This window comes from Rhamphochromis sp. 'chilingali' (genome assembly GCF_963969265.1).
Source record: "Rhamphochromis sp. 'chilingali' genome assembly, chromosome: 9".
NCBI lineage: Eukaryota > Metazoa > Chordata > Actinopteri > Cichliformes > Cichlidae > Rhamphochromis > Rhamphochromis sp. 'chilingali'.
Window position 1 is genome coordinate 37,033,029 of NC_137936.1, and position 27,933 is coordinate 37,060,961.

The 27,933-nt window shown below is 38.7% G+C and overlaps 2 protein-coding genes across 3 annotated transcripts; one reads left to right on the top strand and one right to left on the bottom strand.

Annotated features, from left to right (window-relative positions):
* Positions 1-742: 742 nt before the first annotated feature.
* LOC308402579 (granzyme B-like) lies at positions 743-2,676 on the top strand (the record flags this gene model as incomplete). Its single annotated transcript, XM_080891531.1, has 5 exons — positions 743-800; positions 886-1,033; positions 1,778-1,910; positions 2,113-2,385; positions 2,500-2,676. 5 exons carry the CDS (start codon positions 743-745, stop codon positions 2,674-2,676), a joined length of 789 nt encoding a protein of 262 aa, XP_080747657.1.
* Positions 2,677-9,894: 7,218 nt separating this feature from the next.
* On the bottom strand, positions 9,895-27,912 carry LOC308402577 (deoxyribonuclease-1-like). 2 transcript variants are annotated; one of them, XM_080891529.1, is made up of 10 exons: positions 27,231-27,912; positions 21,044-21,136; positions 20,860-20,954; positions 20,675-20,752; positions 20,446-20,558; positions 14,598-14,710; positions 13,501-13,655; positions 12,879-12,975; positions 12,704-12,788; positions 9,895-10,611 (listed from the first exon to the last, which is right to left on the bottom strand). In XM_080891529.1, exons 2-10 carry the CDS (start codon positions 21,122-21,124, stop codon positions 10,538-10,540), a joined length of 891 nt encoding a protein of 296 aa, XP_080747655.1. In that variant the 5' UTR covers positions 21,125-21,136; positions 27,231-27,912; the 3' UTR covers positions 9,895-10,537. The 2 variants fall into 2 exon arrangements, with proteins under 2 accessions (XP_080747655.1, XP_080747654.1); XM_080891528.1 differs by lacking the exon at positions 27,231-27,912 and adding an exon at positions 22,469-22,626.
* Between the last annotated feature and the right edge of the window lie 21 nt (positions 27,913-27,933).

Here is a 27,933-nt window from a genome sequence, read left to right on the forward strand (position 1 = left end):
ATTACACAAACATCACATTGGTAAGACAGGTCAGAATAGGTAGCAAAGCAATGAAAATACACATCCCCTCCTGCTGCCATCCTACAGCGCTGGTCCAGAACTGTCGCCTAAGTCAGCTGGGAGAAGCTTTTTTTTTTGGAAGGGGGGGGGGTCTGTGTCAATTACATGCATATGTGTGTGTATCCCGTGTTCAGCTGAAAGAAGAGGTCAACAAGTCTCCAGTGAGCCCAGTTGGTCGTGAAGGAGGGACAAGAGCTCCAACAACAGTCTTGTTATCAGAGAACAATTTTTGTTGTTCCAGTCAGCTTCGACCTTGGCAGGTCTCCAGCTGATGCCAGTGGGAGTGCAATGAGTGAAGATGGTGGTTGTTTGGGTTTAGTGCGAATAACTGCAAAATAAAATAAAACAAAAGTGAAAATCCTCAAGTATCTATTTGAGCCCTTCACTTTGATTTTGGTTTTTCTAGTTCCAAGCTAAAGCATCTTGTGCACCCAAAGAAAAGCAAAGGGAGCATTTCTCAGTAAGCAGAAGATTTAGCTGTAGTTTGTTTGAAATTCAATACTGTTAATGAGAAATGGGTGCACATATAACAGATGGTGATAGTGAAGTATTTGCTGTGGAAAATTTCAAAAACATGTTACTCACAGGAAGTGGTTAAAAGTCAGATGTTAGTTGGTACAAACTGCTTAAAAGGACTGACCCGTCGGCCTCAACATAACAGATCGAGCATTTCACCACCAAGATGTTTGCTCTGCAGTCATTTGTGGTCATTTATGCGCTGACATTCCTCAGGCAAAATGGTAAGTTGCACCATGAATACTTGTGTGGAATATTAATATTTTTTAAATAATTTTTATTAATTTTGTTTCCTCCTAATGCTATTAGTCCTCGGAAGTGAAATTATAAATGGGCAAATAGCCCCAGACAACGAAATGCTGTATATGGCATCAGTGCTGGATTACAGAGGGTCCCATATTTGTGGAGGATTTCTTGTGTCTGAGAACCTTGTAATGACTGCTGCACACTGTGACCTGTAAGTAATCTTTCCTCCAAGGAAATTTCTTATATATATAAATTCTCTCTCTACATATATGACATATATATATATGACATATATATGACGATATATATATATATATGACATATATACATCCGGGCGACGTCCGAGCCGGCATGCCTGCGGTAGGCTTGCTTAGCATAGGGGGTCTAGCCTTAGGACCCTTACTGGATACAGACGCCCCAGGCAGGAATCGAACTTGCGATCCTCTGTTCCAATGTAGTCTAACCACTACGCTATCCAGCTTTTTTTTTTTTATTTATATATATATATATATATATATATATATATATATATATATATATATATATATATATACACACATATATATATATATATATATATACACATATACACATATATATATATATATATACACATATATATATATATATATACACACATATATATATATATATACACACATATATATATATATATACACATATATATATATATATATATATATATATATATATACACATATATATATATATATATATATATATATATATATATGACATGTATATTTAGTACTGTATAATGTAATAATAATTATTTAAGTTCTTCCCTTACAAACTAAAACCATAACATTTTTTGAATAAATTCAGTAAATACATAAAATTGAATTTAACTATAAAAATGTATTAATATTTTCATCATGTTGTTTATGTAACTGCAGAAAATCTACTGATGATCTCATTATTATATTTTATTCAGGAATCCTTGGTACGTAGTCCTTGGTAACCACCATCTGAGGAGTGCTGATAAGCTCGTGATACAGATTGCTGAGAAATACAAACACCCATATTTTCAGAATGTTGACTCTGGATACGACATCATGCTTTTAAAAGTAAGGTTTTTATCTTTTTGTTTTCTCACACCACACAGGAAGTTTTATATTTTTGAGTGTTTGAATTTACAATGCACTTATTGAAAAACAAATTTCTAATTGAGGGGAAAAGTGCTTACTTAAAAAAAAGATAATTGATAGGTGTTGCTGTTACATGTTTTCACTTATTTTTAATCTTTACTCTTTATTTCTGTGCCTCTAGCTGTCTAGACCTGTCCAACCAAGCAAGACAATTCAATTCATTCGACTTCCCTTCCGTGAAATGACATTAAATGAAAATGAGAAGTGCCAAGTGGCTGGATGGGGTAAGACAAACACTTACGGTAGTGTTGTTGACGACCTGAGAGTGGTGGATGTGTCTGTCATCGGCCCACAAGTCTGCCAGAATGCTTGGGCTCAAAAGGTTCCTGGATACAATCTTCCTCCCAATGTTATCTGTGCAGGTGGATACAACACAAATAAAGGATTCTGTCAGGTATGTTTTCTGTCCTTTCCTTAAAAATTCTTGCTAACTGCTCTGTGGTTGAGAAATATATGAGCACTCTGCATTAAGTATCACATGAACAAAGTAAATACTTCCTCCTTACAGGGTGATTCTGGTGGCCCTCTGGTCTGCAAGGGAATGGCTGTCGGTATTGTTTCTTTCAACAAGGCAATTGGTGAAAACTTGGGACAGTGTGACTATCCGGATGTCCCCAATGTCTATACAGATATCTCAAAATACCTTAACTGGTTCAGGAGGATTCTCCAGGGGGGAAAAAGTTAAATCTTACACAAAGCTTTGCATCAGCACACTGTAAGTGTGTAAGCTATGCCTCTGTCAGTGTTTGCTCTCAATGCAGAATAAAGAAAATGTTTCAAATATTGTTTCTGTGCACGAATAATATTTATTATGACTTTAAAACCTATCCATCCATCTATCCATCTATATATTGAAATTCAGGTTTACCATGGAAAATTAATTCCATGCAATACTAATATCTGTAAACTAATTTTTAATTTCTACAGTACATTCATCCTGATTTTTTGAGTACTATAAATACTAAAGACTAACAGAGGGTGTTTCCTTTACCACAGAGAATTACCTGATGTGGTTTTCAGTTAAATCTCTAATAAGTCAAAAAACTGAAGCCATGACAATTTAATACTAGAAACAGCTCTAACTACTAGGGGTGCAACGATACACAAAATTCACGGTTCGGTTCGGTTCGATACTTTGGTGTCACGGTTCGATATTTTTTCGATACAAAAAAATGTTCATGCCTTTTTAATTTGTCATTTATTAAAATTATAAATATATATTTTAACTCAAAAGTACAGTTTTTAGATTTAACCCTAACCCTTGTGCGCGTTTTTTATTTTGACAGCGAATGCGCACCTGCGGACCACTTATGTGCAGCCCTGGTTATTTAGCTCGTCATATTGCAGCCACAGAAATTCTTTTGTCCATGAAACCATAAAGCTGCACTTTCTTTTTGCCTTATAGTCTGATTTGTCATAACTTCTCAGTTTTGTGGTAAGCTTTTCTTTGGCTGTCACTTCTTCACCCTGACCTGTCTTATTTGGCTCAGCAGAACTAAAATATATATACTGCTACTTTTACACACGTACTCACATAAGCTCAGCGATTCTCTGCGCGATCAACCTCTCACATGTTTAAGCTGCGGGAGATTTCACTTGTCATGTTTGCATAGTAAGCTAACGATTAATAAGACGATGTCAGAGGAATTGGTGCACAAATTATCATCACTCACAGATCAGTGCTGTCATTGCAAAGTGAAAGCAAAAAAACAAGCGCAAATTCAAACGCGATTTCAATATGAGGCTCCTGAACTCTCTGCCCCCCTCTCACGGACAATAACCATATCCAACTTCTTAATAGCAATGAACTGGTCTGCATTGGTGCATCATATCTTTATTCTCTTCCCCCTCCTGCCCCCCCCTCTTTCTTAAATAGATAACTATCATATCTGATATCATATCTCACAGTACAATAATATTGAATGGGTTGCATTGTTGTATTTTGTCATGTTTCTCAGGTCTTTGTCTGAATTTCTACGAACATTATTGCTAAGGATTGTCTTATTGCATTGGAGTCACACTGGGTTAAATATGTACACTTGGGTTTTAAGGGGTATTTATTATTTTCTTCTTTTTTTGGGTTGTATGGAAGCCCCAAACGCAATTTCATTGTTCTTGACAATGACAATAAATAAATAAATACTAAATACTATGTCACATATTGACAGTGGCTCACCGATGCCAATGACATAATTACCCAGCTACATTTCTGAAAGAATGCAAAAGCATTGACATATATTTTTCCTACAATAGCCCGACGGGCAGGGCAGAGAGATTTTGGTAGCCCGACTGGAAAAATCGCTAGCTCCGGGACGTCGGGCTAGCGATTTTGCAAGCCCTGTATCTGATTGAGGAATCACTCATCTTTGGAAAAGAGAGTTTATTACAGAGAAATGTCTCTTTCCAAAATAAAAGCTATACTATCCGCTTCTTCTGGGCTATATTCTCAGCAGCATAAGAAGAATCACGTGCTAACAGCTGTCTAAATGACTCGGCTAAAGTTAGTAGCATGCTTGTTGTTTTTGTCTTTGCACTAGGATGATGTCGGCGTAAATGTGCAGTCATATTCGTTGTGTTCCCACTAGTGCTTTCAGGTTAATCTCGTTGAAATGACCTTAACGCCACAACACGGCAAATCTCCGTTAACGAGCTACCGCCGATCGCCCCGTGCATGGGGCTAGACGGCCAACACGTTAACGAGCTAACTGCGCTAACACACTAGTTCACACCAATGTAATTAAGCATTGCATGGCACATCCAACATACTGTTTTACTTTAGTCCATGACTCGCTTACCTTCAGGGTCATACGTCACATGAAAACCAAAATAATTCCAAACGCCAGATCTGAATGAGGGTGCGGGAGGTCCATCTTGCAAGGAGAGCTTAACTTCTGTCTCGCTAGCTTGCCCTGCGCTCTTCCTCCTGACTATGCTGTCTGTGTTGAGCGCTCAGTGGATCTGCGCTCGACAGTGCAGCCTAGGCGGAGTAGTCGAACACAGATTCACTGAGCGCTCAACACAGACAGCATCGTCAGAAGGAAAGTTGATAAAATAAATTACAAATGTTGTATTGTTCGATACATATGCGTACCGAACCGAAAGCACTGTATCGAACGGTTCAATATCGATACGAATATCGTTGCACCCCTACTAACTACAGTAACACTACTTTTCTAATTTAATAGTAAGATAAATGCCAGTATAAATATACACAGTATACTGCCATCACTACAATATACATGTTTTACACACTCCTTTTGTTGTTGACATTTACAGGCTGTGTGCCACACTCTTCAAATTCATGCCAACTAATATTTTTACGTCCAGTAGATGTCCTACTAGAGCAAATGAAGCTTCCAGAAGCTTTGCGCAGGGATGAACCAATTGGATGAAGTGCTTTATGAAGCTTCATCTGCCCATCACTACCTAAAATGCAGGCAAAAGACTGATGATATGAATGAACGTTTATTTACAAAGTGGCAGAATAACAAAAACAGGCAATGAGGCATGAGAAGTTAGTGAAGAAAACTAAAGAGCAAACCTGAAATAATAACGTGACGGGCAGAGAGATGCAGCCTAAGGAACAAACACCCCAATGAAACGCAGACGAGCAGAACGCACCCACTATATATACACACACAAGGAAATCAGGTAATGACACACAGGAGGGGAGCACAGCTGATCCCAATTCACAAGATGACAGGAAGAGACAAGCTAACACAGTGGAGTAAAACAGGAAATTCACAAACACAAACTCAGGGACATGAACGAAGCACCAGGAGAATGACACAGGAAATAAACCAAGAACTGGAAACCCTGAGAATGAAACCTACATACTAATAAGATAACCATGAAGAAATTAAACATCAAATCAGTAATAATAATAAACATAATGCCAAACACAAAACGCTGGGTCAACGACCCAGCACCATGACAATTACATATTTGTATGTAATATGAAGAATTACACTATAAGGGTAAAGGGATTTTGAAAAAGCTTGCAAATCATTCAAATCATGTCAAAATAATAAGAATTATTAATCAGATGTTAAATGTTTTTGATGAATGTTTTTGTCAACTGCATAAATCTTTGACAGAAACTTAAAGAATCCCACCAGTGATGCAACTTGATCAAAGTGGTTGGTTGAATGAAAGACCAAGAAATAACTGGATCATTAATATTTAGGGTATCAGCATCATTAACATTATTAGCTTTGCATCATTAGACGTACAAAAACTTATGTTCCAAACTTTAAATATGTGTTTGCAGTTTCAGTTATAGTTAAAAATGAAATATATAAGGTAAGTTAACAAGATGTGGTACCTTAAGTTGAGCAGGGTTTTAAGCCGTATGGAAGTAGTGATGTTATGACCTTTCTTTATGTTCACAGACGGTACAACACTACTAACACGGACAGATGACTTGTACGTGTTATTGTTCTTTACTCTGCTTTGGGTTGCACCTCTGTTTGCTTCTGCTTCTTTATTGTTATTTAGTATTTTTAAAACAACATTTGCTTCCTTAACAATGCTCTCAAGACTTTTTTTAAGCAAACACTGTAGCAATCAGACCTGAATTCTTAGCCCCACTCTCGGCTGGAGTACCAGCTTACCTTTGCTGGGCGCCACACCCACCTCCCTGGAGAGGCCTTCACAGAAGTGAAGTCTGAGTGGTGTTCCAGAAACGATGTGGGCTTCATAGATAATTGGCAAACCTTCTGGGTGAAACCTGGTCTTGTTAGGAGAGACGGCATCCATCCCACTTTGGATGGAGCAGCTCTCATTTCTAGAAATATGGACAAATTTATTAAACCCCCCAAAATTTGACTATCCAGAGTTGGGACCAGGAAGCAGAGTTGCAGTCTTACACGCCTCTCTGCAGCTTCTCTCCTCCTGCTACCCCCCCCCCCCCCCCCCCCCCAAAAAAAAACCCCCATCTCCACACAGACTGTGTCAGCTCCCAAACAGACAAAAAACAAACTAAAAACCAGCAACAAACAACTTAAACATAAACAATTACAAAGAAAGAACAATACAGTATCCACATCTGAACCAAAGAGTAACACAGTGAAATGTGGATTATTAAACATTAGGTCTCTCTCCTCCAAGTCTCTGTTAGTACATGACTTAATAATTGATCAACAAATTGATTTACTCTGCCTTACAGAAACCTGGTTGCAGCAGGATGATTATGTTAGTTTAAATGAATCAACACCCCCGAGTCATTCTAACTACCAGAAACCTCGAAGGCCGAGGGGGCAGTGTGGCAGCAATTTTTCACACCAGCCTATTAATTAATGAAAGACCAAGACAGACTTTTAATTCACTTGAAAGCCTGAAAGCTTAGCCTCAGAAACCAGTCTTACTTGTTATCATCTATCGTCCACCTGGGCCTTACACAGAGTTTCTGTCTGATTTCTCAGACTTTATATCTAATTTAGTTCTGAGCTCAGATAAAATAATTATTGTGGGTGATTTCAACATTCATGTAGATGCTAAAAATGACAGCCTCAACATGGCATTTAATCTGTTATTAGACTCAACTGGCTTCTCTCAAAATGTAAAAGAACCCACCCACCACTTTAATCACACTCTAGACCTTGTTTTAATATATGGCATAGAAACTGAACATTTAACAGTGTTTCCTGAAAACCCTCTCCTGTCTGATCATTTCCTGATAACATTTACATTTACAATAATTGATTACACAGCGGTGGAGAGTAGACTTTATCAAAGTAGATGTCTTTCTGAAAGCGCTGTAAGTAAGTTTAAGAATATAATCCACCCACTGTTATCATCTTCAATGCCCTGTACCAACACAGAGCAGAGCAGCTATCTGAACGCTACTCCAACAGAGGTTGATTATCTTGTTAATAATTTTACCTCCTCACTACGTACGACTCTGGATACTGTAGCTCCAAGGAAAACTAAGGCTTCAAATCAGAAGTACCTGACTCCGTGGTATAATTCTCTTTAAACACAAGAACACAAGAAAGTTGCATTTTCATTGCTGTTTTATTTAAAGTGAGTATGTTCAGTAGGGTGTACATATTGTGCAGCACACTCCTGTTAAAAGTGAGTTCTTTTGTCCCACCCTGGCCAAGTGCTACTCATAACATGAAGCAACTTGTGAATTAGGTTCTTTTTATTGAACATATTTTCTGTGAGTGAATGATATCCAAAAACATTACCTTGAGCTAATGGCCAGAAAGGTTCTGAAACTAAGTAATACTACTCAACAAACTGTGAATATTAAAAGCATAAAGCTTTCTTATTGAAGACCAAGCCAAATCATTAAAATAGAGTTAATAAAATTAAACTACTGACTTAAAATGCAAAATCAGAAGTTAAATGGCCTGTATTTGTATAGCGTTTTACTAGTCCCGAAGGACCCCAAAGCGCTTTACACATCCAGTCATCCACCCATCCACACACAGGTGATGGCAGCTACATTGTAGCCACAGCCACCCTGGGGCGCACTGACAGAGGTGAGGCTGCCGGACACTGGCGCCACCGGGCCCTCTGACCACCACCAGTAGGCAACGGGAGAAGTGTCTTGCCCAAGGACACAACAATCGAGACTGTCTAAGCCAGGGCTCGAACCGGCAACCTTCCGATTACAAGGCGAACTCCCAACTCTTGAGCAACGATCGTTAAGTTAAAAGGTTCCTTGAGACATGAAAACAAAATACAACCAACATACAAACACTAAGCTACAAAGAGAGTAAAGAGGATGGAAAACAATGTTTGCGTGTGAGACCAAATTTTTTTCATGTATAAAAATCAAAGCTTCACACACACTACCTTCCTCAACAACGTCCTCAAGAATCATTTTGGCAAACACTGTGACATTACACTGTTTCCTTCCTGTCATATTTTCAAGGGAAGACTGTGCAGCAACAATGGCAACAAAGTGACTCATGACACTTGATTTCTTCCTGGCTTCTGTTTGGCCACAGCAATGTGTGGTACTCATATAAAATGTTGTGATATGGATAGGTAGTGTGAGTATTGTAATTTCACAAAACATATAATCATACGGAAGTGTATTTCTGTCAATACAGTTAACGCTTAAATTTAAAAAACAAAAAACAAACACTAAAATAGAACCAAATCAAACATGCTGATCTACCTGCTATGGTGACCCGTCAGAATAATCCCTCACAAAATATGTGGGTATTCTTAAACTTCAGTAGAAACTCAATTATTCAAGTACAGTCGATTTACAAATAAAGGACTAGTCATAAGTGGCACTCATACATCTGTTTTCTCGAGTACCCCAGCCTGCCCATGGTTATTGTAAAAACTAAAAACAGCAAGAATTGGTTTTGTCATGGCTAGACGGTCCTCACTGATCGTCTTGCCAATTTGTTGTGGTGTTTGTGTGTACTGTGTCGTGTTCTCCTCTCCATCCTGTGCATGTGTTTTTCTGCTGGAACATGTACTTCCGGAAGCCGTGGCACGGAACGGCAGTTGACCGGAGGGGAGTGTCCTGAGCTAGAATCATCGCACCTGTGCAGAATTACCTTGCCAGCGCAGACCTTTTTAACGGGGCGGTTGAGTCACAACCAACGCTGGAACGTTGAACTAAACCGGGTAGCGTAGTCATGATTAGCATACCCGGTTTGTGAAGGAGAGGACGTTTTCGTTATTGAGCGTGTGTTTTTTCTCATCTGCCTCCAGGGTTCAGGGATTGGAGGAGGAGCCGGTCAACACCGGCACCAGGAGTTGTTGTGGATTATTACTGCACTGTCACCGTGAGGAGAGGTCGCCGTATCACTGCACTGCCCTTTTTGGATTATAGACTCGAACTGTTAACTCACCTTTTCACTGTAAATAAATCCACTGTCATTCTGCAAGGAGTCTCGCACCTGAGTCCTTTAATCCAATTCACCATGACAGGTTTAATGTAAACAGTCATTTAATTGCATCAAATATGAAAAAAACAGTCCATCATTATTCAACTGGTGGAACAAAATATGCTTCAATCCCTCCATTCCTGGTTATTCAGGCAGATTCTCAATTTAACAGCTGAAATGAATCTGCAAATATTTTCCCAAACAAAACATTTATTCACTTATCAGCATGCTCTTCAACAATTTATGGTCATTTCCATTATTAAAAATGTTAATACATTTTATTTCCTGCTAATGCCCTTAGCTCAGAAGTAAAATATTTATACATACGTTCCCACTCTAAATAGCAAAATAGCCCAAGGTAGACCCTGTGGGGTATGCTATCTATACAGTGACCAAGAGAAACCAAAATAAGTTCATGTTTACCATGGAAGGTGTCTGGAAAACATATAATAAAACAACAATTATTTCTTACATAGTCTAACCTAATTTCCATGTAGTACTAATATCTTTACACTCATTTGTCTTTTCCACAGTAAATTCAGTAAAGAAGACAAACAGAGTTATTTTTTTATCACGTTGAACCACCTGATGTGGTTTTCTGTTAAATCTGAAGAAAAACTGAGTTTAAAAATTAACTGGAGTAACCCAAATTTTAAAAATTAATAGCAAGATTGTTAAAGTTTAACACTAAACAGCCCGACGTCCTCTCTTGGTTGGCATGTTGGATGCTTGTCCTTGCTTTCTTTTTTGCTCCTGTCGTCCTGTTGTTAATATTAGAAAGAGGAAATACAATGGGTAAAATAAGTACTGCACATGTCAACAATTTTCTAAGTTAATATATTTCTAAACGTGCTGTTGTCATGAAATTCTCACCAGATGTCAGTAACAACCCATTAAAGTTATGTGTAATAAAGAGAAATGACAAACGAAAAGGTATTGAACACATGAACAAAGGAACAGGCAAAAAGACGCTTTTAGTTTTCTTACTGTCCTTCTTCCCTGCTGTTTTTCTTTCCCTCCCCTTTTCTTGAACTTGTCTACATCTTTCCCTTTTCTATCCCCTAGCCCTGTCTGTTCCAATTGTAATAAGTTGTAAAAGTAAAAAAATAAATAAATAATAAAGCTCAATCAAGTGGACCAGTATGGCAAAGCCACAATGATCCACTTGTTTTGCATTTTAATTGGCCTTCAGACAATAATTCTGATTACTGCAGCGCCAAACGGGACAGGAATGAAAAAAAAAAAGCCATTTAGTGCAAATTAAAATCAGCTGGTTTAGTCTCAACTAATGGCTTATAGAACCATGTTTCATTACTAAGGTGTCACACAGGAAACATCTCATGAAGGATGAAGCCAATGAGCAAACTCTACACCTTTGCAGCCTTGTTGTTGCAAAACATACTGATAACACTGGTTACCGAAGAATTTCTAAACCACTGAAGGTTCCAGTTCAGGATTTGAAGACTGGGTGTCTGAAAGAATGGGACAAAATCACACCGGCACCCAATGCATGTGACTAGTTTCTCCGTGCAGTAGGCATCTTGATGCCGTTATCACCAACAAAGGGTTTTGTTCAAAGCATGAAATAAAATTCAGTGAGCATGTTGAAAACATTTTCCCCGTGTCATTTTAGACATAAATTATGGACATGTATACTTTGATTTCATTGAATGTGTGCATTGGATGGGCTGTTACTGACATCTGGTGAGAATTTTATGTCAATAGCACCTTTAGAAATATATTTCCTTAATTCAGTTTTATTTATACAGGGTCAAATCACAACAACAGTCACTTCAAGGTGCTTTATATTGTAAGGTAGACCCTGTAGGGTACATACAGAGAAAAACCCAACAATCATATGACCCCCTATGAGCAAGCACTTTGGCGAAAGTGGGAAGGAAAAACTTCCTTTTAACAGGAAGAAACCTCCAGCAGAACCAGGCTCAGGGAGGGGCGGGGCCATCTGCTGCGAGCGGTTGGGGTGAGTTTGAAAATCATAAAAAGTGTTCAATAGAGTGATGTTAAAGCTGACTGAATGCCGATCCCAGCCCAATAGCCAGTCCCTGATCTGCCACAGGTAACAAAAGCAGTGATGAGTAGTCAGGATGTAGCTTCCACTTCTCCTGGTTCATGTTCCTACAGTAGACTCACGTGGCGATTGTTTTAAAGTGTCTTTGGTCTGGTTTTCATCTTTGCTTTGTGTTGCAGGCTTTGTGTTCATACCTAAAAAGCAAATACCAGCACTGTATGTGTGTCCTCATTAGGATAGGGATTCATGCTGGTTCGTGGGATTGTAGCCTCGGGTTTATCCTGTTACATTGAGCTTACCACTTCTCAAATATCACTGTGTGTCTCCTATATGATATATTTAACTGACATTTTTTATTGTAACAACCAACGATTTACACAGGAAAATAATGACTATTAACAAGGTTGCCAAACTTTTGCATCCCACTGTATGTGGTATTTATGAGACATTTTGTTTAAGGTAATTTTATAGAAAAAAGAAATGTAATGTGTAGTATAAGTACTTAGTTTCTCCTGGAAGTAATGGTAGTAATGTACTGCATTACTTTTAATAAGAGTGTTCTGTGTAATATGTGTAATATGTTACTCTTTTGAGTTATGACCTCAATGCTGATCATAGCATTGAGGTCAGCATGTAACCTTTGACCACACAGCGTGTAATTAATTTGCACAAATATATTCCTTTAGAGACGGTGGTGACCCTTAAAGCGGAGCCAATGAGAACTCAATGATATCAATAATGGCATCAGAATCACTAAATTCTTATCAATCTCCATTCCTGCTGTCAAATATAAATAAAGTAAGAGTCAGAGATGAAAAAATAACCTTTTTTCTTAGATTGTCCTTCCCCAGACGCATCTTTGGTCTTCAGCTCCACCTCCACAGGGTAATGGTCACTGATGCCCAGGGCCTTAAAAAGTTGAATGACAACACTTATGGTGTCCTTTAAAATGCTAAAACCTGTCAAATCATTTGTATCTTGAGCTTAGAAAAAACTCACCTCCTCATCGGTCAGGTCAAACTCCTGCTGGAAGTTGAAGGACTTGGCCGAGTTGGGTACGATGGCGTTCAGCATGGTCTGTCCATACACAACAATTCTGTTTGACAAAGAGGAGACGCATTTCTTTTAAACAGTTAAGAACTTCATTTCTGTCTGTCTACTTTATAGCGTGAAGCGCCAATAGTTTTATTTCTCCATTTTCTGTCTCAAATTGAAAGTCACTGATGCCAATATTATTTCTTATGTGAGAGGCACTCTGAGAAAAAAATCTTTAAAACATTAAGAGTCTGGGACTACATGCCTCCACTACAGCTATACTGATTTATTTCCTGAATTCCTGCACTTTTTTCACACAAATTTAATGTACACACAGGTAGATTTAATCAGAATTCGTGAGTCATCCAGCCTCATGTGCACGTTCCCAATACAGACAAAACAGACAAACTCTAACAAACAAATAACAACTAACTCTTATTTCCTTTTGGTCATTATGCACAATTTTTCAAAACACCAGAAGCAAAGAAATAGAAATTAGAAATATCCCAAAAGGTCGTGCCATTATATAGTGATTATATAAAAAGTTTTTTAAACTCGGGCATAGAAAGTGCTATATGTGTGTCACCTGTCGTAGGTGTTATCATTTTTGTTGCTAGCTGTGGTGTCGACATTGTCATCAATGAGCCAGTTGTAGGAAGAAGAGCAGATGCGAATCTTTTCCTTCTTCTTCTTGGAGAGATATCGTCCATCAGCATTAAAGTCCCCCAAAAGCATTATATTCTGCCAAAAAATGCCAAAAGAGAGCAGAACTCACTTAGTACAATGACAGATGTTTGTTACAGCCAGTATGTGACACTCTAATGTCTAATGGTATTAATGTATTCTTTAAATAACAGCACAGAGATTTATATGGTAGGATATATTCATTATTATGCGATCCCGTGAAGAGCTGTCATTTATTGAGCATCACTTCACTGTAGGATACAAAGATTTATGCACTTGTGTTTTTAAAGTTTTCTTTTCATTTGTTAATGAGCAAAGCAGCTTGAAGACTTCCTTCCTTATCGGTCTGTCTAAAGGATGACAAAATCAAGTAGTTAAAAATATATTATAATCTGAGTCACTATATGGATTAACAAGGTGAGATATTCAGGATCTGCTTTAAAACAAAGGTCAGATAAAGTTATTTATTAAGATTCTGAATGAAGGGAGTTTGATCTGTGTCCTGTTTTGGAGCTTAGTTCACAGTTTGTTGTTTATTCGCTGCTTGGTTAGGTTTAGAAACTAAAAGTAATTGTTTAGTTTTAGAAAGATATTGTAGTATTTCAGCTTGAAGATTTCTGCTGTAAGAGAAAATATTCAGCTATATTCTACAAATATTCTAAAAGGCAACAAATCCCAGGTAATTTCATGGTCATACGTGTCACACACCAGGCCGCATAGTCAAGAACTTAACCTTGCTATAAGGTATGTAGTCAGTATAATCACTAGCAACACCTGACCAGGTGCAGTGTTGCTTATTTGAAATAAGCCAAACCCTCTCTTTATTGCAGAAACAAACTGTGACACAAGCAGGCTGGGGGAAAGGCAGGGTGGAGTGGGTCATCATGCATTTTTTTTTAATTTACTATAACGCCCCTTGAAACAACTGTTGTGTTGAATTGGCTCTATACAAATACAACTGAATTGGTCTGAATTTTTTAATCAAAACATAAAACTTACATCAGTTTTCCATTTCTTCCTGATGTCTTCAACTACATCATGCAGCTCGTCCAGCTCCTTCAGAGAGTCCTCTGGCTTTGTGTGGACTGGGATCAGGACCAGATCGTCCATAACTGAAATACAGTTTTTTATATTTAGATGAGAAGGTGGAGTGCTACACTATCAGGCATCACTGTCAGGCTCAGGTAACAGGCTCCCTCTGTTTGACTATACTGCCAAGGTTGTTAGTGTGAAAAATATGAAGTAAGAATCTAAAGGACAGAAATGGCTAATACAGGGTATAACCTGTGTTTATTGGGCACTAAATAAAGTTATAGTTTTTACACAGCTGAACAAACATCAAGCAGACAGCTGATTATCAGAAGTGTGAGATTCTCGAGAATTTACTCCGGTGTCCTGTTATATTTTAGATAGCAAGGAGTTTATTAAACTTCACCGAAACAATCTGCAGATTTCATTAAACTTTAATAAACTATCATCTTGTCTTTATTTTTAGTTAGCACATACCTGAAACACTTCAAGCTGTAAGCTAATGATAGTTATATAAGAGCAGATGCTGCTGGTGCAATAAGCTGTACGTTTTACGTCCAATGGATGATGATCTGATTAGTCGACTAATCGCAAAAATAATCGGTGACTAGTCGACTATCAAAATAATCGTTTGTGGCAGCCCTAGTGGCAGGTAATTTTAAATGCAGCGCTTCTATCTGCTCAACACATCAGCACGTACACAAACTGTTTGTGTGCACTGTGTCGCTAGTTAAAGATCCAGCAGCTCTGTTTCAAAGGGAGAGAAAAGAAAGAGAGCTAACTTCACTCAGAGATGGAGAAAGGTAAGAAAGACAAGACAGGAGAGGAAGAAGAGAGCTTAGATTTAAAGGTAATGATGTTCAGTGGTGCTTGATAAACTGCAAATTTAAAGCTTGCGTGTAATAATAATAATAATGGATTGGATTTATATAGCGCTTTTCAAGGCACCCAAAGCGCTTTACAACGCCACTATTCATTCACTCTCACATTCACACACTGGTGGAGGCAGCTACGGTTGTAGCCACAGCTGCCCTGGGGCAGACTGACAGAAGCGAGGCTGCCATATCGCGCCATCGGCCCCTCTGGCCAACACCAGTAGGCAAGTAGGGTAAAGTGTCTTGCCCAAGGACACAACGACCAGGACAGAGAGCCTGGGGATGGAACCGGCGACCTTCCGGTTACAGATACGCTTCCCAACCCCCTGAGCCACGGTCGCCCCATGTAATATCATTTTAATCAAATATTGGATTAGTGTATTTTGATACTGGGAAACATCCAGCAAAACAAACTAAGCTATACTAATATTGTGTTATTCAAATGTTACATGAAAATATTAGGTAGTGCTTTGATTCCAAGAAATGTTGTGGTTTGTGATCGCATGCCACCTGTTTTGATGTGTGGCTCCTCCCATTGGTGTGTGTGTTTTTGGCTGTATCCCAATTCAGGGTCTGCAGCCTTAAAGGCCGCATTTTAAGGCCGATTACGTCACATCAACGCGACGAAGGCTGTCCCAATTCAAAGGCTGCTCAAAATGCAGCCTCAAATGTGTCCTTCATTTCCCTGAATTTTAAGGATGGGTCGGCGTATCCTTCATGGCCCAACATATCCCAGACTTCCTAGTGCGGCGGTGGGTGTGGATAATTTTGCCAAAAAAAACGGCGGAAGCGGGGCAGCCAAGGAGTAAACTTTCAAATGTAAGTACTGAATATTATGTAACTTATTTATGTGCAAATGTTTAATAATGAAGAACATTAAAACATTACTGTTGGCCACATGTCGGCAAAGTTTTGTGACATTAGCGATGTTTCAATTCAATTCAATTTTATTCATATGGCACCAAATCACAACAAAAGTCGCCTCAAGGCGCTTTATATTGTAGATACAGAGAAAAACCCAACAATCATATGACCCCCTATGAGCAAGTTCTACTTACTTGGTTTTAAAGCCTTTAAAATATACGCTGTTCAATAGTTCTTACAGAGAATGTGACGATTTTATGGATAATTAAATTACATAATACACAATGATTGTTGTGTAAAACATGATTACACAACAATCATGTTTTACAGTTCTGTGGTCTCAGCCTCAGATACTTACAAATCACACAAAGCTCGTGTAGAAACAAACAAATGAACAAAATGTTCTCTTTCATTTCTGTATGACATGTTTATTAAAATAATCAAATTACAGCGTTTGCATTTATGTTAGATTACTTTTAATTAACTGTTTTAGCCCACTTACAATGAAAATGTGAAAGAATCTTGTTCACGACCTGTGTAGTATGTTAACACCATTGGAAGTAAAAATAAAGTAAAAGTAAAATAGTTTTTTTTATAAAGCGCTGACTTGTATTATGAGTCTGTGGTCTAGGAGAGAGTCCTGTAACTCTCTGTCTGCAAAATACAGTAAATAATGACCAATGCTGGGCAATTATTTATATAGTTACTTAAAAGTTACTGAGTTTTGCAAACAACAAAGTTTTTTTCAGCTGTTTACCTAATAATGCAGCCAAGGCAGTTTTAAATAAACATTTCAAACTATTTACAGAACAATCAGCTGTTCTGCATCAAATCTGATGCCACACAGATTATTTGTGCCGCTCCAAAAAATAATTTGTCCACTATGAGATAAAGGAGAACAATAGCCTGATACCTGCAGGCCTGACAACAGCAGATGTATCACTGCTGTAACACCTGTAACATTCAGCAGTCGCCTCATTGTTCTGACACACAACAAAACTATTGACTACACTCACACTAACTACACAAGACAACACACTAACTTTAGACTCCAAACACAAAACGTCGCGAATCTCTCACATCTCAAAACACCGCTGTGACTCCTAAAACTAAGGGACGATTGGTGAAAAGTAGCAATAGCTATAAACCTATGTGCGTTACATCAGCTTTATGTTTTGTACTTGGACTAAGTAAAATTGCACTCTCCCTTTTAACCCCCCCCCCCTAAAACGTATAAAACGCTGATTTTACCGTTTCTTCCCACAGTAAAAATGAACAACGATAGTATTCAGGAAGAAAACCAAACATTGCAGATATTTTTATCATAGCTCTGGTCTTACGTGGCCTATCAACACAATTTAAAAACTGGTATAAAGTCCACACTTTTCCCGTCAGTTGTTCCGTCTGTCCTGCTCACATCTCCAATGGTTGTACACGTTGTCATTAACGTGGCTTCACTCCACATCAGCCGCTTTGCCAACTAAAACAGCGGTGTCGGCACACAAGGACGCTGTCATAGCCTGTCGAGGTTGATTAGCTGCGTATATACGAACGTGAATCGCATCATGGAGCAGTCACCGGTCACTCACTGACTCACACTGCGAAACAACATGAATTTTAACTTATTTATTTACATTTTAGTTCCGGTTAGATTTTTTTGTGCGCAACGATTGCGCACGCGTGCAGCTTAGATGGAACGTCGCCCCGAGGCCGGGTCGTAACAGCAGCTTTGTCCAGGATAATAAGGTTAGGTTGAGTTAATGTGGATTCACAGCAAAGCTCTGTGTTGGACTGGTGCACAGTGACTGTAGTGCTCGTGGTCAGATTTAGGTGAAACTTAAACTGATGATGTTTAGATCCATTCACTAAATTCTGACTTTATACCAGCTTTATACCCACCATCACCTCCGTCATCAAGAAAGCCCAGCAGAGGATGTACTTCCTGAGGCAGCTGAAGAAATTCAACCTGCCAACACGGACGATGATGCAATTCTACACTGCAATCATCGAGTCCATCCTCACCTCCTCCATCACCGTGTGGTACGCTGGAGCCACTGTCAGGGACAAACAGAGACTGCAGCGTGTTGTGCGCTCTGCTGAGAAGGTGATTGGCTGCAGACTCCCATCTCTGCAGGACCTGTACACCTCCAGGACACTGCGGCGTGCAGCCCGGATCTCAGCTGACCCTTCTCACCCTGGACACAGTCTGTTTGACCTGCTCCCCTCAGGCAGGAGGCTCCGGTCCATTCGCACCAGAACCTCTCGCCACAAGAACAGTTTCTTCCCCTCTGCTGTTGGACACATGAACAATAACCACATGATTGTCCCCGCCACTAACACATGACCCTACGCTGTGTCACTGCATCATTTCATGTTTGGCACTGATCACCACCTGCACTCATGTATATATCTTTCTACGTAGCACTCATAATTCTTATTCTCATGTATATATCTCATGTATATCTCATGCACATATCTTTCTTTCTACATAGCACTTTAATTCTTATTGTCTGCACTGAAGCACCGCAGCAATTTCCTAATGTTGTAAACCTCAACATCTGGCAATAAACCCATTCTGATTCTGATAATAAACAGTGTAGTGTCAATGCAGGGGATAGACATCAGCCATTATAGCTTGTCAAACTGTGTACATCTTATTGAATTCAGTTCTGTAAATCCACAAAGAGCAGCAGGTCAGCTGATCACAGCAAATACACTAAGAAAATTAGAAATGATTGTGAGCTGTGATTCTTTCCCCTTTGCTGAGCCAATACACAGATCTCAGGGTGTTTGGCACTTCCACTTGTTTTGTTTTGTAACTTAAAGCGTTACTCAAACACAGTAAAAAGTGTAACCCACCTAAAATCTGCCTCATGAAAATGAACTGCTGTTCCCCAAGAATGTCAGTAGGTGGCACTATGAGATTGTTTAGTGCTTGTGAACTTGAGTTGAGAACTATAGAGAAGGAGAATAGCGCTAAGGCTACGTATGCTGGTCGGAGCTACTCACAGAGTTTTTCCTTAACCTTTTTCTTGAACAAGGATTGTGTGTGAAGACACAAATTGGATTTTACTTTTCCGCTTGTTGGGAAACGCGGACACTTTTTGTTGATGCTGATGTACCTCTGTTTTTGTGTTTTTTGTTCATTTCCGGTGAGTTGACTAACTGCGCTAGCATAGCAAGCTAATCGTTAGCTCAGTATAATGTAAATTTCATGTGTTCCTTTTAAGTGCTGTATTATCTTTTTATTTCTTCACTTGTGAATGTTTTAAGCCAATCGGAAATATTTCTTTGGAAGCTAGTAGGTAAGTTTTATTTATTGTAATGAGATGATAAATATGAGCAGTCTATGGCTAAATAGTACTGCGACCACGTTTTGCACTTTCCTCGTGCATCAGTAATGTACATTCTCTCAATTCATTGGATTGATGTGACTGCTGTTCACAAAATATGAGATTTGAGTTAAATTTGTATGATGTGGAAATTGTTTTAAGGTTCTTTGATTAATTTTATTATTGATTGCATTAAGTCGTTTTATACAAAGAGTGAGAGACATTTGGTCACTAGTGTTGATTAAGTTGTTATATGATATTCATGTAAAATATGTTCACTGCCCTGTGCAGGTTGGTTTTTTTGTTGGAGTCTAAAGTTGCGAGCCAGGATTCCGGATCCCCAGCTGCGATGCAGGAAAGATTTCCAGCCTACTTAGAAGTGACAACTGCGTTACTTCTTGACAGATAAGCTTATGAGATCTCAGAACAATACACTACCCGGGTAGTACTACTAACATTAACACTATACACACACACTCACACACCTGAACTGAAAAGACTGAAAAGAACTCTGAACACTGAACTCTGAACTCTAAAACTGAATACACAGACTGACAAATATGGACAATTGGAACTGTTGTGAACTGTTGAATGACTGTTTTTGGTTTTGTTTTGAATAAATGTTGACTGTTCTTTTAGCTGTGTGTCATTCGCTCCTTAGTCGATTCCTAGAGGCCATAAGCCTAAGATCCTAACTTTCTCTACATTCAGTAGTGGTAAAGTATCGTGTGTTACAAAAGCACAAACCTGTAGTTGGACAATCAAACCGCAGGATGAAGGGCTCTCTGGCAAAGGCATCTTCATCTCCAGCCTGATTATCTTCATACTGGTGTGAGTCCTTCAGCGTCACTTCATCTGGTCTGAGAGATAAACACAAATAGTCAGACATCAGTGTGTCTGGCCATGAATCTCACAAATTAAAGTCTGATTAATAACCACTGAGATGTTGTATTCGAGTGAACTTAGACTCACACACCTGTAGAAACAGACATACTGCTCCTTGTAGGTGTCTCGTCCCAGTTGTTTGCTGGCAGTTTTTTTGTAGGGGCGTTTTCTGTTAGTGCTGAGGAAAACAGAAGCAACTTAAACATGCAGTTTTCTACATAAAAATGTTGTAAATAAAATAATTAAATACACACACTATCACTGCAGGGAACTCACTCAGTTTTGTTGAGTTCTTGAAGTAACGTTTCCATGGCTTTGCCGCTCTTATCCACCACCTCCAGCAGGACAATCACACTGTACCGAGATATGATCTGGAGGAAACACATCATTTAAGTGTTACACATTTTGTCATTGATGTTGTATTTAAAGCTTTCTGTTGTAAAGGTAAAATTATTATCACCTTGGTGAGGTGTTTGACGACAGACTTGTCATGGACTTTCTTATGTCCCAGGTTCTTGCCATTAAAGGCTGCTATCTTCATTCTGACTTGATTCTGCAAGAGATCAACTCTGTTTTAGACGACCAACACACAGTGTGTGACGTATTGTTCAAACGTCTGCTGAATCAAAACAGAGGAAGAAAATGGAGAAGCGTGGCAGAAAAAAGAAGAAACCAAAGCAAAGGGAAGAAAGAGAAACTAAAACTTAAACACTGAAAAAACTGTGGTTGGTTATTTTGCATCATGAATATACTAAAATAAGTCACTGATGACTTTCAAGCTACAACTTCCCAGGTGAAGGCCTCTACTTAACAGCACAGGAGCAACATTTGGAATTGAAAATGGAGAAGTTCCTGGCACTCCAGTTCCTCTAATGCGGTTTCTCATTACAGTAACATTTTTAAAAGTAATTAAATTCAGAGAGCAGGGATAATATATTTTTAGGTTTTACACTTGTTTTTGAAAAAGAAATTCTACTATCACACAGTATCGTGTCCAATGTAGCTAAAACATGAAAGCCTATTATTATTATATAATATGTGATGACTGTTAAACTGTATTCTCACTGCTATATCTAAAAAACTTCATCTGAACTACCGTTTTCAAACTACAACATTAACTAAAACATAAAATCACTTATTCCAAACTAGTCTGGGCCTTCAAAGCAGTGTGAGGAGGTCGTGTGTGGTTGGGTCCTGCTCAGAATAAATGGATTCTAGTTGGTCTTTCTGTACATTATTTATTAGCTCATGGGTGCAACTATAATGTTGTTACTTTGATGTATTGCTTTTTTCACCTTACTAGTGTTACTGATCTCTCAAAGTGCTTTTAACTACAAGTCACACTCAAAGGCAAATGGAGAACATTCAAACCTCACACTGAAAGGCCCGGCTCGAGTTAGCTCAATGTAGCAAAAGTAAAAATATTGCTTATGCAGCGTGGAACATTTTAATGGTTTTGAATGACAGAAATAGTTTCGTATCAATAATGCATATGCAGTATTCTGAACTACTCTAAACACTTTCAGAAGTGCAGCTCATACTACTTTCAAATAATGGATATCTTATGAGTAAGATCAAATACTTAAAAGTTATTTAGTGCCTTTTATTTCACTTGAATAAAAACTTTTTAACTGAGGGATTCCCTGAATGCACATTAATTAACTGGCAGGATGTAACATCTTCAGCTCTTTGTTCAGTCACAGACACTGTGGGTGTTCGAGCATTACAGCGGCACAAACAGCAGTACTCAGGTTTCATTTTGATTCCCCGTATAATGAAAGCAAAAACGCTGTTACTGATTTTAAAAGCGAGTAATTCTAACTAATGCAGATACGTATTCACTTTATAAAAGTAGTAAAACGAAAAATTTTAAAATAATACTCACGAGTGTGGCTAAAACAGCAGAATGAAAAATGAAAGAAGCGGCTAATCTGCCAGCAAACACACTGACACTGACTTCTGCAAAGACAAACTGTCTAAGCAGCAGGAAGTTCTCAACCACACACACACACAAACACACACGCACACACATACATACAGCATATGGAAACCACACCACGCCCGTCTGTCTTTTATCAGCAGCTGTGTTTCCTGTGTTTGCATACAGCTGAGGGGTTTATAGTCTTTGTCCTGAGTCTCGTGACCGAGTGCTTATGTTTTTAATTATGTGAATGTTTTGTTTCAGTTAGATTTTGGTGATTTCTAGTTCTTTGGTATTGTTCTTTGCCTAACCTGTGTTAGAAGTTTCTTGTATTTCTGTTACAATGTTCTCCTGAGGGGCTTACTCTCTCTATTTTCAAAATGTTTTTGAACTTATCTAAATTGGTTGCAATTGCATTTTTTCTTAATCAACTTCCTGTCGGTACTGACTGCTCTTCTGCATTTGGGGGCAGTGACGAGTCCATTAACATTTAATGCACTATGCAAAACGAGACAGAATATAGCACTGCTGTTCTTGCGATCATCCTTTAAACCATTACTGGGGAACAAGTTACAGGGAGCCCTTCATCAGAGCCCCTAATCAACAGACTCCAACGTGAAGAAAAGCAAAATTTGTAGCTGCTCCATCCACCACTGTTTGTTTTACACAGAAAACAAAATCAGCAGTAATCAGATGTTGTATTAAAATATACAGATAAACTGTCAACTTAGTCTGATACCATGTTTAAGCCTGCTGAAGTTAATCAAATGCTGCCATCCCATTTCACATGAAGGCGATTTCTGCAGCAAACTGGTGAATCTTAACATTTTTCAGATTAAAAGAAATAAAATAAAATACTGTGTTAATTCAATTATATTAATATTTAAAAGAAACACTTTTTTCACAAACCAATAGACCAGTAAACCTCAGAGGCAGAGTGAAGCTCAATTTTGATGCCTTAGTTTAGATTTAGTATATAATTTTATTTATTACTTTTTTGCCTTTGCCTATTGACTGTGTGAGATTATTTGTATGTTTATTTTATAAGGCAATGTTTATTTAATATTGCACGGTCTTCAGAGTGCCCAATGACAGGAGAGAAGAAAAGGAGAGCGACCGTCCTGCCTGACATCACTGACCGCACTTTAGACGCTCCGATTCTCCGACCAGAGTTCGTATCTAAGCCAGTGGCCATCTCTGTCTCTGTGCATCTCTCTGCAGCAGCAACAGGAGGCAGATCCTTCTCCGCCTTCTCTCACCTCACCTGCGTCCTTCTCAGTTCTTTTTTTTGAAAAGGCTTCTTACATGCATTATAGAAGTGTTTTAGGTAACTTAATCCCAACCAGATCCACCTGTTTTATAGCACAGCTGCTGGAGTCCCGCGCACTGTTGAATCCAGTTTGTTGGACCAATCAGCACAGCACTGATGTTAGGCAGGTGTGCACACTAGAGATCAACAGGCGTGAAATCACCGCCCACTCTCCTGTCAGTTCTTTGAAAAAACAAAACAAAACATCACTATTCCTGGAAGATCCCTCGGAGCTGTTTGTGCAGACAGCATTTAAAGTTCTCCAGTAGTTTTCCGTGAGGATTAGTAGGAAATTGTTAGCGGCCACTTTAGTTTGTTTTCTGTGAACTCCAAGCAACAGTTTTTTTAAATATAGTATGATATAGTAGCTCTTTCACGGTCTTATAGATCAAAGCGTTTAAATTCAGTGTTGTGGGTAACTGTTGAAACCTCATTAATTTAACTGGAGCAGCTGTGTTGCATTCATTCTGTATTATGCGTGTAACATCTTTGTATTATTTCTATAATTATAGTTTACTCTTCCATCCTTACTCATCCAGTAACTGCTGGTACATCAGTCAGTGTGATTGGTCAGATGTTACCTGCATGTTAGGGTGATGCAGATAAAGGAAAAAATACCCTGGCTTTGTTGAACTGTGTACAGGGTCCTGGATTCATTTGACAGGTTTTAGCTTGACAATTCCTTTTTCGTGTTCAGACATGACCTCTGGAACTGCCGCTGTTCTTATGTAGCCTACTACTCGCTTACAAAAACTACACAACTATGCATCAGGTGTTTACATTCCTCCATCCATTTTCTTATGCTTATCTGGGCCAGCAGCCTAAGAATGGAATTGGAATTGATTAGAATTGAATTACTTTATATTCTAAAATAGTGGATCATTGTCTTAACTTCACCAAATCACAAATTAAGTCATAATAAAATACTGGTAGTTATTATCCCACATTCTTACAAAAACATGCATATGAAAAACATCAATAGAACTATTGTATCTTATTATTTAGTATGCTGTATCATGTAGCTACATGTCCTTTACATAAACAAAATAACAATGATGAAAGAACACACGCTCGAGAGGCTCCAGACTAACAAATGTGGGTTGCATACCACATTATAACTGTTTTAAATGTTGCCATAATATCAGCCAAGAATCCTTGTAGAACGAGTTGGACAGTCAACATATTGTTGTAAGATCAGAAAGTATAAACAGTATGTTGAAGTCTCAAAAAAAAAAAATCCTGGGTGATCAGTTGATTGTGCCTGCACAGAATTGTATGTGTCCAATATATGAACTTACTGTAGGGACCTGAGGCATACACCACCATGACTGCAAGCTGTCTAAATCCACTGTCTGAAGATTTTTTGTACAGGTCTGCTCGTTGCTGACTTTCCTGTTTATATTTCATCTCTGACAGCTCAGATTAAATGCACACAGTTCCAAAGTCTGATTACAGTTTAGCCACATTTCAGTGAAGCAGATCACGTTGTTGCAACTATAATCCTGTTCGCATTTGATGTGTAGTATTGGCTCATTAATTTAACTCTTGAGAGCTCACATTTGATAGAGTGATTATTGGAAGCGGATGCCCTCTTCCTCATCTCCTTAGCCGGTGTCTGATACTTCATCGAGAGCCTTGCTTTTTTCCTTTTAGTTTCTTCTTGCATTATAATATCTTCCAGTGGAAGACAATGTTCACCTCCATCATTAATCCTGAGGGCAAGCATTCTCTCTTGAGTAAGTAAGCAATCATTTGTGTTGGAAACCAGTTTACTTGGTTTCCACGTGCCACACCATTATGGGTGTTTCCTCTCAGTACCCATATGAAGATGATTTAAAAAAAAAAACCCTCCTGAGGCATTTATCATAACAAGAATCTTAAGAATTACATAAGAAGAATTTTTAAATTACTGGCTGTATAGCAGTGCAATTCAAACCTGCATAAAACACACACACACACACACACACACACACACACACACACACACACACACACACACACACACACACACACACACAGAGTCAGTAGCAGACACCCCCAGTAATATTTAGGATCATTACTAGCAGATCTGCACTGGGACAAAAAAACAAAAATCATCAGCATTTTTGGTCCAGGCGGCCCACTGTGCTCATTCAAAGCAGCACACAGTGTAAATATTTGTACAGTTCCACAAAGCAGTGGTAAAGCTGAATAGTACAAGCAAAAAATTGAAATAGAATTAAAAAAAACCTGTCATATAATATTCAAATTCTACTTCGAAAACCTGGCTCGATTAGACAGAAAGAAACAGGACTGATGTCAATTAAATGTTTTATTCCCTGAAAAACAAAAGAAAAAATAGTTAAACCTAATTAACTAATAGTCACTTAATGCTTTATTCTCTCTAATTACACTTTCCGTCTTTTTCTTGCTCTGTTGGTGGAAGTATGTGTTGAATCGTGGGGAAACAAGTGTATCAGCATATCAGGCAAATGACAGATTACCAGTTCAGCCCTGTATGTAAGGCAAGGCAAGGCAAGTTTATTTGTATAGCACAATTCAACAACAAGGTGATTCAAAGTGCTTTACAGAGACATTAGAAACAAAAACAAATAAAAAGCATGATTTAAAATTGATTAAAACAAGCAAACTAACTAACTAACTAAACACACACATTTCACACCTGTTCGCGTGATCTGAACCCTTATCGTAAGGGGAGCTACCAGTCCTTCTGTGGACGAGCTACTTTCTATTTTAAATTCCCTGAATACTCTCTAGTATGTAGGCCAGAAAGTAAAAATGGGTGCTGTGCTGCTTATTTAAAAATATAAAATTGTTACTCAGATGATAACGTTGCCTCTAAGAATTTCATATTAACCCCCTGGAAAACGCAAAGTATTTTCACGCTAGTGGAAAAACTTCAGACGCTCCTTCTGTCTGCACAAAGAGCTGGAGGGTTTTTCCAGGAATTGTGATGGGGTTTTTTCGGAGAACTGACAGAACAGTGGGCGGTGACTTCATGCCTGTTGATCTTTAATGTGCATAAGATACTGTGGGATGGACCGCGGCAAGAAATGAAACACTTTAGCCGAAAATTTCGAAGTTACCCGGATCCGACGAAATCCTGGTTCCTGGTAGAGGTCTCAGGCGCAGGTGTGCCACAGGATAAACTGGTTGGACTGTTACCGTGTCAAAGAGTAACAACAGACTAACGTCTACTCCAACAGTCCAGCAGATATAAAGTGTATGAATTATTTGTAGGGCTGACCATCCCTAAATCATCTGTAAATATTTACCAAAGCAAGCAAGAGCAAAGAAATGCATTTTAAAGATATCAAATATTGAGCGCGTTTATTTCTATACAGCTGTTTGACCACCAGTTAGGCCAGTTATAAAACGATGTTCAAACCAAAAATGATGAGTTCAGAAGTTACATACCGGTCCGGCGTCTTCACAGAGGAGGCAGTCTCTACAACAGGCGGCTTATACAAAAGGAACAGCGTATCAAACGAGACATACCTGTAACAGCTATGCGCAAGGAGGAGAATGTTTTTGTTAGCCGAGAATGCGATTGGCTACCAATCAGGCAGTTAAAGGAAACGCCCAGGTTAAAAAAAAAAAAAAGACATGGACTGTCTGCCACACGGAAAAAGCAGAGAACAGGTCGGCAGGTAAACTGTGACTGACGGGAGAGTCTCTGCATCCCAACAGGAAACTTCTGCTAAACAGCGGTGCGCACGGTGGAGCATTTAGCAGATAAATATCTACATATTTCCCCCAGGATCGGTAAAAACAAACAGAGCTGGAAGAGAATAAGTGTTCTTGGCTGTAGCTCAGGTGGTAGCGCAGGTCAGCTACTAACTGGAAGGTTCCTGGTTCGATCCCAGACTCCTCTGGTGTGCTTGCCAAATATCCTTGGGCAAGATACTAACCTCATGTTAGTCTCCGATGCATCCATCGGAGTTTGAATGATAGATAGCAAGCATTTAACAACTTGGAAACGGTGAATGAATTAGTTGTATGAAGCGCTTTGAGTGCTCATATAAGAGTAGAAAAGCGCCATATAAGAACAAGTCCATTTACCATTCTGTAGGTGGAAACAAACTGTTTCTTTTTACTGGATACATACACACACACACAC

Bases quoted from the DNA above. Each gene is read 5' to 3' on its own strand.
- LOC308402577 (XM_080891528.1), bottom strand. From the start codon at position 22,615: ATGTGTGTGCGTGTGTGTTTGTGTGTGTGTGTGGTTGAGAACTTCCTG. The intron at 20,753-20,859 runs GTGAGTTCCCTG...CAGCACTAACAG, and splicing joins CAAGAACTCAACAAAACTGA to AAAACGCCCCTACAAAAAAA. The intron at 13,656-14,597 runs GTAAGTTTTATG...ATTTTTTGGCAG, and splicing joins GGAAGAAATGGAAAACTGAT to AATATAATGCTTTTGGGGGA.